The sequence below is a fragment of the Trichomycterus rosablanca genome, chromosome 11, assembly GCF_030014385.1.
Source record: "Trichomycterus rosablanca isolate fTriRos1 chromosome 11, fTriRos1.hap1, whole genome shotgun sequence".
In the NCBI taxonomy this organism is placed as follows: domain Eukaryota; kingdom Metazoa; phylum Chordata; class Actinopteri; order Siluriformes; family Trichomycteridae; genus Trichomycterus; species Trichomycterus rosablanca.
The window spans coordinates 32,937,283-32,949,678 of record NC_085998.1 but is presented as its reverse complement, the minus strand read 5'-3'; the positions used below and the strand labels follow the sequence as shown (position 1 = coordinate 32,949,678).

Below are 12,396 nucleotides of genomic sequence, written 5' to 3'. Positions count from 1 at the left end.
AACTACTAAATAATCAAGTTCAATAACCTGAGGAGCATTATCAATAGGTACAATCCGAACTACCGTCCACACGAACACGAAGTGCACTAGGCAGGGCGTGAATGAGACTCTAAACTAGTGCGCGTGTATCAGGAGCAGAGATTCATTTGGGTTCAGCCACTGCTATCGCGCACGAGCTGACGTGTGCACACACATACTATGTTTTGAAATTGTCCAAACTCATTTGGCAAGAGTTGTTATCGGTTGGTTAATAGTTAATCTAATGGAAGTCAAATCGTTATTGTAAAGGGATTTTATTTTACAGTTTGGCAACTTCGCCAAAAGGTCCAGATGTTTGAATGAGCGCTTTCACATCATGAGACTGGAGCGTAACAGCGCCGCATTAAATCAATCAGGGATCAGTTAGTTCATGTGAACATCCGCGCTTTGTGTTGTAACCGGTGAGTGAGTGAAGGTGATGGACACCCAGCAGAAGAATGAATTACAGAAGAAGCCGATCTGGCTTATCGCAGCTGCATGCAGGAATATGGGCATTGGGAAAAACGGTCGACTTCCCTGGAATCTTCCGTAAGAAATGATTTTCATTTTATGTCATTTAATAAACGAAGTAATTCATGTTTTAGTCAGTGTAACGTGGGATAAAATACACCGCTGGTTATGTAACGTTTATTGGAAACTGGTTGAGATTGCATTCGAACATACTCACTGTCTTTATTATGTTGTTCACAGTATTTCCTGAAAGAAGAAAAATCGTGTGGGCTCCACCTCAGGCATTTCATTTGACTGGCAAAGTTATTTTGTTCATAAGTTCCTCAAATGCTTTTATTAAGTCAACTTAAGAAAAGGGAATTCTGACATGAGTAGTTTATCTATTTTTCTTTTTTAAATCCATCATACACTGTTTCCAGAATTCAGACATACAGGCATTTGGACAATTGTATGCCTCCAAATTTGTGGGAACACTTTGGTAAAAAGCCCCTATTCTGTTCCAACATGACTGTGCCCCAGTGCACAAAGCTTGGTCCATACAGGCATGGTTGGGTGAATATGGTGTGTAAGAACTTGACTGACCAGCAGAACCCTGACCTCAACACCAGTAAATACCTTTGGGATTAGCTATAACAGAGAATGCAAGCCAGGTTCTTAAGATAAGACTTTATTGATCCCCTTAGAGAAATTAACGTCATTATTTGTCCATCATTAGTGTCTGATCTCACAAATACTCTTCTGGATGAATGAGCAAATATTCACACAGACACACTCTAAAATCTTGTAGAAAGCCTTCGCAGAGGAGTGAAAGCCGTAGCTGAAAATGAAGGACCAATTCCTTATTAATGCCTTTGGATTACAAAAAAAGATGTCCTTAAAAAAAGCCCCTGGATGTGTAATGTGGAATTTTCACAACTTGTAATGCAATGATAAATCACTGTTCCCATTAGTTATGGCAGGAACCCATCCCCCAGCAGGCTCCCCAACACTTTAAAATAGGTCTTAAAAGCAGCATAAAAAAACACGAGTAAAGGTACCATAAAGTGTATATGAATAAAGATGTACATGTAATGTTAGTAATATATAGAAAACTGTATTACCACAATGCATTTATCTCTATTATCAACAGAACAGAGTTCCAGTTTATGTTGAAAACCGTTACGACTGTGTGTAAGCCAGGTGAGTAGTGTATACATCCATAAGTGATATCTGGCTGTATTCCCCTTGTAGGGTTTACTAAGGGTAACTGTGTACATTGATATGTCATAAATTAAAGTGTTTTTCCTGCCCACAAGATACCTTCACCGCCCACAAAAGTGGACCAATAATTGCCATACAAAAATTGTGACTAGTAAATATATTTTAAAAAATGTGATTAAAGCAGTGACCAGTGAAAGTAAGCCAGAGAAATCTGCTCCAGAATAGCATAGATCAGGACCGGCTTGTTTACATTCCTCCCATTATTCATGATATAGACCCACCCCAAGAACCTTTCACTTAATCCACTCAAATGCAAATATGCATTTTAAGAAAGCATTTTTGCATTAAAAACATGATCTGCTGCCGTATTGTGTTTTGTAAGGTATGATATTACACATGCATTTATGAGGTTCATCTAATAAAATGTGTTGTTAGTGTTGGTCAGTAATGGAATGTAAGTATTTAGATAGACATTAAGAATACACAAATATTTACAAAAAAAGTCTAAGACACATTTTAAAAAGAGAGACACTTGAAAATAGAGATATTATTTTGTTTATCGTTTTTATTTTTCAGTACCTGCTTACAGATAGTTAATACTCGGCACAAGAGAAAAATACTCCATGGCACACCGTGTTCTGTACACTCACGTAAGCCTATTATGGGCAGCAAATTAACCCTCTGCATATTCTGGTGAGCTGGAAGAAATACCCGGAATAAACTTTTGTTGACACAGGGAGCTTGCAAAATGTGACCAGACAGGGACCAGAAGTAAATCTGGAACCCAGGACCTCAGAAACCATCCTACTGTGCTGCACCCATCTTACCATTCTTCTGCTATTCAGCCATAAATATTTGTAAATGTTTAAACAGTTATACACATATTATGTATATATTCTAATTAACTGCATGTGCTTCTTTATCTTAGGAAAAAATAATTTGATCATATGGGGCAGATATAGCTGGTTCTCATGCCCAGAAAGTGTTTTCCCTCTGGCCAACAGCCTCAACGTGGTCCTGAGCAAAAAGCTGCAGTAAGCTAATTCTTTACACTGTTAAACAAATGTGCAATAATGGACTAAAACAGATAAAATGATAAAATAACGTTTTAATAGTTATGCTTTATGCAGTCAGCACTTTTCATAATGTATATACTCCACATAAGTTCAGTTTATGTCTACATACCTTTGGTGTAACGATGATTTGGTTTAAGTACACACACAAACACCACACACACACACACAACAAGAAACAGGTGCAACACATTAACACAATCAAAAGGAACTGAAGACAGGTGTATTAACAAAAAGAGGTGGGCATTAACATGTAGTTTAGTTTTATTTCACCACTAGGGCATTACTGTGGTTTGGCACTGACACCTTGTGATGGAACCTGGCTCACAGTTCTACCAAATATGTTGGATTGGGTTGAAGTCAGACCTCTGTGGTTTAGTTGTTTCAAGCATTTCTTTATAGTTTGATTCTTTGTTCATGAGGAAACTGTCATATTAAATCAGTTATTTCCTGTTGCCACAAAGCTGGAAGCACAAAGTTTGCTGATATTTTATTAAACAGTGTAGCATTAAGATTTTTGAAGAGGCCAGACAAGCAGACCTACTGAACCTTAGCACTTGACCTTCCCATTCTGCAAACTTGTGGGCTGCTAAACTGCATTGTTGCTCTGAGACAATTCTCTTTTAATATGGCCTGTTTTACTGTGTTTGTGTGTAGTGTCTGACAACAATTAATGATAGTATGAGTGATTTTAATACAAAAGTAATAAGATGTTGTGTCTGTATGTTTTTGTTAAGGTTGTGTATTTTTAATGTGCTGCATAATGCACACCAATTAAAATAATTTTTTACCATTGTTTTCCCCACCAGGTCTGTCCCAAAGCATGCTCACTTTATTTCTGAGGACTTTGATAAAGCAATCAGCTTGGCCTCCAAACCTCCCCTCAGTGACTCTATAGAGGCCATCTGGATCTTAGGTGGAACTCAAGTTTATAAGGTACTTAACATCCATGGACTCCTGTAAGCAACTCTTTCCTAAAAAGCAGGGTAGGCTTTTTAGAACATATAAAAGTGTTTCCAGCTTGCAATTTTTACTATCCAAAATGCTGTAAAGGGAAACCATTAAAAACAAAGCAAAATCTTTCAACAGAAGGTTTTAACAAAAAGAAAAGCATTTGTTTAAAAAAACAACTTACAAACTGTCTGTACTACACTGCTCAAAAAAACAAGGGAACAAATAACACTTAAATCTCAAAGTTGAAAATATAGTGATTTAACATCAAGCTTCATCAAATGCACTCAATTAACAAAACTTGGAAAGCAAACCTTTTGCTTATGTTGTGTCATATGTGTCATTTAAGTAAAAAGGAGTAAGAATGAAATAAGCTTAACTTTTGAAATATGAGCATGATTTAAAAAAGGAAATCACAAAGTATTTTTATTGTAATACTTAAATATTGAATATGTATAATATTGGCAACCTTTTTAATGTCTAGAGGTTTCTTTAGTTTCTATGCCTCTAGAATTATATTGTTGAACCTTTGACTAATATCTTGACATTTTGTATAAACACACTACAATGCAGAATGTAGTCACTTTTGTGTCAGCAAAAGTTTATTCTGGGTATTTCCTTCCAACTCACCAGAATATGCAGAGGGTTAATTTGCTGCCCATAATAGGCTTTTGTGTGTGCACACAGAAAACAGTGTGCCACAGTGTATTTTTCTCTTGTGCCAAGTATTAACTAACTGAGAAAAAAAAATCTCTAAAACAAAATAATATCTCTATTTTTAAAGTGTTTGCACAGTTGTTTGTCTTTTTAAAATGTTAATAAACAGTGCAGCCATTCAAAATGCTTTATTTTTAACAGGAAGCTCTGGAGCACCCATGGTGTGATCTCATCTACCTCACCGACATCATGGCAGACTTTGACTGTGATAATTTCTTTCCTAATTTTGACCAGAAAATATACAGGAAACAAAACAGGTGGGATATCTTAATATGTGCGAGTAAGTAATTATATGATGTTACATTTTAGCTGAGCTACTACAACAGACCCTGTACTGGCACATACACTCCTCAGTCACTGCTCAGTTATTAGCCATGCAATGTCATGGTGATGATGGTAAAGGTTAGAAGAAATGGACTGGTTTGAAATAACTGTAGTAACTGAGCAATAAACCATTGCAAAATGCAAAACATGCCAAAACTAGAGCTACAACAGCAGAAGACCACATTGGTATCCTCTTCCATCAGAAATTTCCAACAGAAACATAAGGCAACCGTGGAATATGTTCATCAAAAATTTACATTTAAAGACGCTTTAACATCTTAGCTTTTACTTTTAAAGATTTCTGCTGTGATATGCAGATGGCAGAAAAATAAATGCATGCACCCAAAGCTGAAGTTTGTGAACAGTTCTGGTTGGTGGAGTATTGGTGTGGAGTGTTTTTGGTACACATTAGTCCAAACTAATAATATCTAATACCAATAATAGTATCAGTTTGGAGTTTCTAACAAAATGGCAAATAAGTTGGTATTTATTAATCTACGTACTCTTAAAAATTAAGATGTCATAAAATCCACAACTCTATATAAACTTGATCCTTATTTTTTTTATTTATTTTTTTTTACTTAGGTTTCCTGGTGTGCCAAGTGAGATTCAAGAAGAAAATGGCATAACATTTAAATTTCAAGTCTTCAAGAAGGAAACTTGACCAAAAAGCTGAACAAAAAGCAACAAATAGGACTCTGCAGAAAGTGTGTTTTATAGTACACAGTTTAGGAGATGAAATATTTAAGAAGATTATAGAATAATGAGTTGTCAAGTTAGATTATATTGACTACAATAACTATATACAGTGGATTCAGACCCTTTAACTTGTGCACACATCACTGATAGACACATCTACTTTAAATAAGGGATAGTAACATCAGTCATAATATGTACTCAAATTAAATACACCCACTCAGACATCTTTACACAGTGCTAAGGGCATGGTGCAAAAAAGCAAGACAAAGTGCAAAAGACAACAAACAATTAACGCTAACTCCGATAGCGCCACTTAGAGAATCATGGTAGAATCAGAGGAATTGGCAGAATTGTTCAGAAAGTCCACTAATCTTGCATGCTGTGGACTTTGTCTGGTGCACACAAGGATACTCCCGAGACCTGCCCCAGAGCCACTCCAGTATTGTTTTGGGTGTTGAAAGTTGAACAGGAGGTTTACACAAGGATGTTTGTGTATTTAGCTGCTTTTATCTTTCCCTCAGTTTTACCAGTCTCCTTGTTACTGCTGCTGAGAAGCACTCTGTATGATGATGTTTTACTGTAGACATGGTATTAACCAGGTGATGAACTGTGCCTGATTTTTCCAGATATGGTGTCTACTGCTCTGCATGCATCCAGCATTTTCTACTGAAAACACTCTGTGTGTGAAGCCATGTTGTTGAATTGTGTTGGGGGTCACACTAACAATGGTTTTCTGCCATTCCAGATTCCATTAATCTTTTCGCAATATTATTTATGGTAGATGGTGAAAGACCTAAATTATTTTTATTCTTGCATTGACAAATGTTAAACTAATTTGTTGGGTCCTTTTTTTACTGTTTATTTTGACAAACTACAATCAAGTTAGTTATCCAAAAAAAAATTTAATCTCTTTGTACTTTTGTCAGTTAAATAAAAGTTCGAGAGAATACACATCAGTTTATTTTGTTGCATTTTTTTAAAATGTCCCTCTTTTTCAGAATAGAGTGAACTGGCACCCATGGTTTTTAAATTGCCCAACACCTGCAAGCAACTGCACTCACTACTCATTTATTTAAGTTTTTTTTTTTTTTCTTTTTCTTCGTCACCCTTAAGTACTTTAAATGTCTATGTCAAGTACTTTATCTCAGACAATCAAGCATGTTAATTAAGTGTACAAGGATCTCTCCACTACTGTAGATGGAAATCTTGGCTGGGTAAGCAATTGCAGTACATCCACTTGGAGAGATTAATAAGTAGTGCAAAAAAAAAAAAAAAAAAAAAACACCAACCAAAAATATTGTTTTGGCTGTGCACTGGATACTGTACCTCAATCCAATAATACACTATACAGAACAGGAGTGGTTAGTAAAGTACTAACCAGTTATCGATCAAAGTGCTTATTGGTCCATAATCTGATAACAGTGACAGTGTAATAATATTTAATCTAGCATTTTATTACTGTAAATACATTTCCCTGCTATATTGTGCAGAATGTTCTGAAAGAAAAGAAAAAAACCCTGTAACATCAACTATTCATTGCAGTGCCTGGAATAAAATACAGCCCCAATGCTTTTTCATTACTGTCACAGTTAGAGATTTGTATTACTTTCACTGTACCTTAAATTCTGTAATTAAATGTCTGCATTGTAATTTCAGGGTGTTAACATTTACACATTTAAAACAATAACACATGTAAGAAAACTAAGCACGCTAGTCCCAGCACTGACATCTACATTACGTGACCTTATGATCTCACCCTGGAATATTTATTACTCCTTAATTTATTAATCCTTAAATTCCTTCGGGATTAATAAAGTATCTATCTATCTACTCAGATATTTTTACCAGCTGTTTACCAAAGTCAGTTACTGCACCAAAGAACAAAATACATGCTACAATTCAATTAAATATTCGTTTAGAACTCGTTCTTAAGCCATGTTGACCCAAGCTGCACTACGATAAATAGATCTTCGCTTGATTGCCAATTGGCCTACAAGAAAAAAATCTTTTAAATGTTTAAAAACACTTAATCTTCCTCTTCAGTCCTGAGAGGTGCTACTGGATTAAATTGAGGCCGCTCTTGCCTCAGACAAAATTTCCCACAGCTAATTTCAAAGTCTTTATAAGTGCCACTGAGCAGCTCCAGACTGCCTGTCCTTACATCATAACCATAAGAGCACAATTTCTGAATGCGATACTGAACAATCTGTGTAGTCAGTTCAAGTACCGTGGGCGTCTGCATGATTTGCTCTCGGCTAATTCCAGCACTGAACAGGCATTTGAACCTGTCTTCTAGGATGGGCACAGAGTAGTAAAGCAGTGCTGGACATTTCAAGATGACCTCCCGAAGCTCAGGCTCACGGCAGCACAGTGTTTTCTGTGAGTAACTCCAAGTGAGAACCATTAATTCTGGGTGAACCTCTGTAATAAAGCCTTTGAGTTTTGAAATAAGCTGGAGGAGCTCACTGCTAGTAAAGCCTTGCTCTTGGAGAAACGTAAGGTTTTTCCTCATAGCTTCTGGAGACTTCTGTAGAACATAAGGGTTCTGACTCAGCAGCTTCTGTAGCCAAACCTTCATGCTGACATCATTTCCTCCTAGATCTAAGTAGGTTTTCTGAAGAGTCTGGACCATTTGCTCATTCTGCTCAAAAGGTCTGCTGAAGCTTTGAGGGGCACTTGCCATTAGTTTAGCAACAATGCGCTTGTTTAGGCCCAGGTTCTGGAAAAACAAGATGTTGGCCTTCCTGTTTTCAATATGGCAGTGTGAGGTGAAAAAGGAGGCTGGAAACTTTTCGATGATCCCCACCAAATCTTTCTGGCTGCCACAAACAGACATCCAGAGAAACTTTTGAATCTTAAGATGCTCAGGTGTGCAAAGAATAGCTTCAGGGTGGAGTTCCAAAACTCGAGCAATAACTGGCTCTGTGGCACCAATGTCCCTCAACATAGCCACTGTTTCCATGACGTAAACAGGGTTCTGAAGCAACACCCAACCTTTCAGTTTTCGTATTTTTCCAACATCAACAGACAGGTTGTAAAGGGTGTTCACGGCTGAGGTATTCTCCACCTGGCTGAAGGAGGAGCAGTACATGCTGGGAAGTTGTTGAAGTCGTTGACTGAAGGAACACAGGGACACTGTGAGAAGGCGTAGCATGTCTGCACATGTCATAAGTGTGTCAGATACCTGTGTAAAAAAGCAAACATTTATTCAACACTATTAATTTACGCAGATGTCATTACAGTTAAGAGAATAATACAGTGGAACAGTTAGGCATGCATGAAGACAAATATATTGCTAATATTAAAGGTGGGTCAACAGTTGAAGACTGTTGAAGGTTTTAACAGCTCAGTTCAGTTTTTTTTGGATTGTTGGGTGCAACTATTCAAAATACTGTAAATTTATATCATTTACATGTTGAATAAGTAAAAGCAGACAGGTTCAGACTGTTTTGTTTGGGTTGTTGGCTGTAAATATATTTTTACATAACATGCACAGTTAGCAAAAAAGGTCCATAAGCACAATATCATACCTGACAAACTCCGCGGTCAACACATACGTTAAATCCTAAATAAAATGCTCCCTTCCCTATAAATCTCAACTAGTGATATGACTTTCCACCGCATACATTGTGTTCTGCAGTATGTCATTTGGAACACAGCCATCGTTATCAAACGCGTCAACGTTTTCTTTTGTGTTTGTGTCCGCCATGACGGTATGATACAGTTCTGCCATCACCAGGACAGGAGGAGAAATATTTGTAATACTTGATATTACCACGACAGCCAAACTATTTAAAACATATTTATATAATAAGATAATTAAGCTTTCATTGTTTCATTGAATTTAACTGAAATTTAATTAATTTAATTGATTAAATTAATAATTTAATTTCACAGTTAGCATAAAAGGCTAATCTTCACTTCAGTGTCTGGCTTTATACAATGGCTACCTGGCAGGTGTGTAAACAACCCATAACGAGACAGTGCTGAAGTACAGGGGTTGGACAATGAAACTGAAACACCTGGTTTTAGACCACAATAATTTATTAGTATGGTGTAGGGCCTCCTTTTGTGGCCAATACAGCGTCAATTCGTCTTGGAAATGACATATACAAGTCCTGCACAGTGGTCAGAGGGATTTTAAGCCATTCTTCTTGCAGGATAGTGGCCAGGTCACTACGTGATGCTGGTGGAGGAAAACGTTTCCTGACTCGCTTCTCCAAAACACCCCAAAGTGGCTCAATAATATTTAGATCTGGTGACTGTGCAGGCCATGGGAGATGTTCAACTTCACTTTCATGTTCATCAAACCAATCTTTCACCAGTCTTGCTGTGTGTATTGGTGCATTGTCATCCTGATACACGGCACCGCCTTCAGGATACAATGTTTGAACCATTGGATGCACATGGTCCTCCAGAATGGTTCGGTAGTCCTTGGCAGTGACGCGCCCATCTAGCACAAGTATTGGGCCAAGGGAATGCCATGATATGGCAGCCCAAACCATCACTGATCCACCCCCATGCTTCACTCTGGGCATGCAACAGTCTGGGTGGTACGCTTCTTTGGGGCTTCTCCACACCGTAACTCTCCCGGATGTGGGGAAAACAGTAAAGGTGGACTCATCAGAGAACAATACATGTTTCACATTGTCCACAGCCCAAGATTTGCGCTCCTTGCACCCATTGAAACCGACGTTTGGCATTGGCACGAGTGACCAAAGGTTTGGCTATAGCAGCCCGGCCGTGTATATTGACCCTGTGGAGCTCCCGACGGACAGTTCTGGTGGAAACAGGAGAGTTGAGGTGCACATTTAATTCTGCCGTGATTTGGGCAGCCGTGGTTTTATGTTTTTTGGATACAATCCGGGTTAGCACCCGAACATCCCTTTCAGACAGCTTCCTCTTGCGTCCACAGTTAATCCTGTTGGATGTGGTTTGTCCTTCTTGGTGGTATGCTGACATTACCCTGGATACCGTGGCTCTTGATACATCACAAAGACTTGCTGTCTTGGTCACAGATGCGCCAGCAAGACGTGCACCAACAATTTGTCCTCTTTTGAACTCTGGTATGTCACCCATAATGTTGTGTGCATTGCAATATTTTGAGCAAAACTGTGCTCTTACCCTGCTAATTGAACCTTCACACTCTGCTCTTACTGGTGCAATGTGCAATTAATGAAGATTGGCCACCAGACTGGTCCAATTTAGCCATGAAACCTCCCACACTAAAATGACAGGTGTTTCAGTTTCATTGTCCAACCCCTGTAGATCAACTCGGAGATTTAATTACGGTTTAATGCACCATAATTTATTATTCTGTTGCTGAAGAAATGTGTGCTATTCACTTTTACACCCGTTTTTATTTATTTATTAGGATTTTAACGTCATGTTTTACACTCTTTGGTTACATTCATGACAGAAGCAGTAGTTACTCGTTACACAAGATTAATCAGTTTACAAGTTTAATGTCAAACACAGTCATGGACAATTTTGTATCTCCAATTCACCTCACTTGCACGTCTTTGGACTGTAGGAGGAAACCGGAGCTCCTGGAGGAAATCATAGCTTTGTTTTATATTTTCTTCTTTCATTTCAGGTTAGTCTTTTTCCACTTTAGTTATTGGTTTTCCACACTACCCACACTAGTCTCTGATTATAGGGATATTATCTATTACATTAGGGCGGCACGCTGGCCTAGTGGGTAGCTTTGTCGCCTCACAGCAAGAAGGTTTGATTCTCAGGTGGGGCGGTCCGGGTCCTTTCTGTGTGGAGTTTGCATGTTCTCCCTGTGTCTTCGTGGGTTTCCTCCGGGAGCTCTGGCTTCCTCCCACAGTCAGTCCAAAGACGTGCAAGTGAGGTGAATTGTACTGATTAATCTTGTAGAATGAGTAACTACCTTTTCTGTCATGAATGTAACCAAAGAGTGTAAAACATGACATTAAAATCCTAATAATTAAATATATTATATTCTAGTTTAAATGGTGGCCATACTGTTTCACAAGCACAAGGTCTGATGCTGTTGTCCTTGGTTTATAAAAGATTCACTTGTAGACACATAATTTAAGTCAAACAAATGTCAAATAATAGTTTTGCTAAATGTGTGAAGCTATTTGGCTGTAAAAACAGTTTGAGAACTGTTTAGTAGTTGGAAACACATTGGATAAGCAAACAGTCTAAGCAGAAAAAAGGGACCAAAGTAATACTCTTTAATACCCTATAACACCCTAACCTGTTTGCAAAATTTGTCACACTGAACAGTTTGATTAATAAACAAAGCAGCATAAAATGGAAAGAAAGAATGTACGGAAATGTTTTCTTTTATAAAACAACTATTGAAGACTTGTATCATCCATGTAAAAAATGTTGTTAACATGAAAACATAACCACCTTCAGCAGCTGCAATAAAACACTTTTGTGAACTTTTATGTGTTTTCATGTGAAAATTTTTATGCACATTCCAGCATTTGTCCCCTACACACCCATGCACCTGTTTGCACGCACATTTAGGTTAAAAAAAAACAAAAAACCTGTCTAACCACCCAGTAACATACAAGTCTCCTTTTTAGCTATGAAATACAAGCTTAAAGCAAAGAAAACTTTCATTGAATATGCATTTAGCCTAAATGATAAATTGCTCTTATTTATTTAATTATTTATTTATTTTTGCTAACTAAACAAACTCATGAGTGCAAGATTAGGATAAGTGAAAGTACACCCTAATAAGGCTGTAAGCACACCATGACATGGGTGGATCTTAATGCCAAACAAGTTAGTCAGAAATATAATTGCATGTGGAGTGCATTACAGACAGCTTTTTAGTCTTGTGAAGATCTTGCTTGCACATGATGCTCAGATTTGGATTAATACTTTTTTTGGTGCTGGCTATAACTCTGGCCAAAGAAGAGCCAAAGCCTGTTTTCCAAACAGTTGGAGAATCCCTGGA

The 12,396-nt window shown here is 37.7% G+C and overlaps 2 protein-coding genes across 3 annotated transcripts; one reads left to right on the top strand and one right to left on the bottom strand.

Annotated features, from left to right (window-relative positions):
• Positions 1–284: 284 nt before the first annotated feature.
• zgc:153031 lies at positions 285–7,030 on the top strand. Of its 2 annotated transcripts, XM_063004210.1 has the most exons (6): positions 285–567; positions 1,619–1,668; positions 2,618–2,723; positions 3,572–3,698; positions 4,572–4,687; positions 5,340–7,030. In XM_063004210.1, exons 1-6 carry the CDS (start codon positions 458–460, stop codon positions 5,416–5,418), a joined length of 588 nt encoding a protein of 195 aa, XP_062860280.1. In that variant the 5' UTR covers positions 285–457; the 3' UTR covers positions 5,419–7,030. The 2 variants fall into 2 exon arrangements, with proteins under 2 accessions (XP_062860280.1, XP_062860281.1); XM_063004211.1 differs by having other exon boundaries at positions 498–1,668; positions 2,266–2,723.
• On the bottom strand, positions 6,876–9,029 carry mterf2 (mitochondrial transcription termination factor 2). Its single transcript, XM_063004209.1, has 2 exons — positions 8,984–9,029; positions 6,876–8,637 (listed from the first exon to the last, which is right to left on the bottom strand). The coding sequence occupies exon 2, from the start codon at positions 8,620–8,622 to the stop codon at positions 7,480–7,482; it is 1,143 nt and encodes a 380-aa protein (XP_062860279.1). The 5' UTR covers positions 8,623–8,637; positions 8,984–9,029; the 3' UTR covers positions 6,876–7,479.
• Positions 9,030–12,396: the final 3,367 nt, after the last annotated feature.

What these genes read in the sequence shown, in the direction of transcription:
- zgc:153031 (XM_063004210.1), top strand. Translation starts at nt 458, where the DNA reads ATGGACACCCAGCAGAAGAATGAATTACAGAAGAAGCCGATCTGGCTT. An exon ending in GTCCTGAGCAAAAAGCTGCA is followed by an intron (nt 2,724 to 3,571) that starts GTAAGCTAATTC and finishes TTTCCCCACCAG; the next exon opens with GTCTGTCCCAAAGCATGCTC. An exon ending in GTGGAACTCAAGTTTATAAG is followed by an intron (nt 3,699 to 4,571) that starts GTACTTAACATC and finishes TATTTTTAACAG; the next exon opens with GAAGCTCTGGAGCACCCATG.
- mterf2 (XM_063004209.1), bottom strand. Translation starts at nt 8,622, where the DNA reads ATGACATGTGCAGACATGCTACGCCTTCTCACAGTGTCCCTGTGTTCC.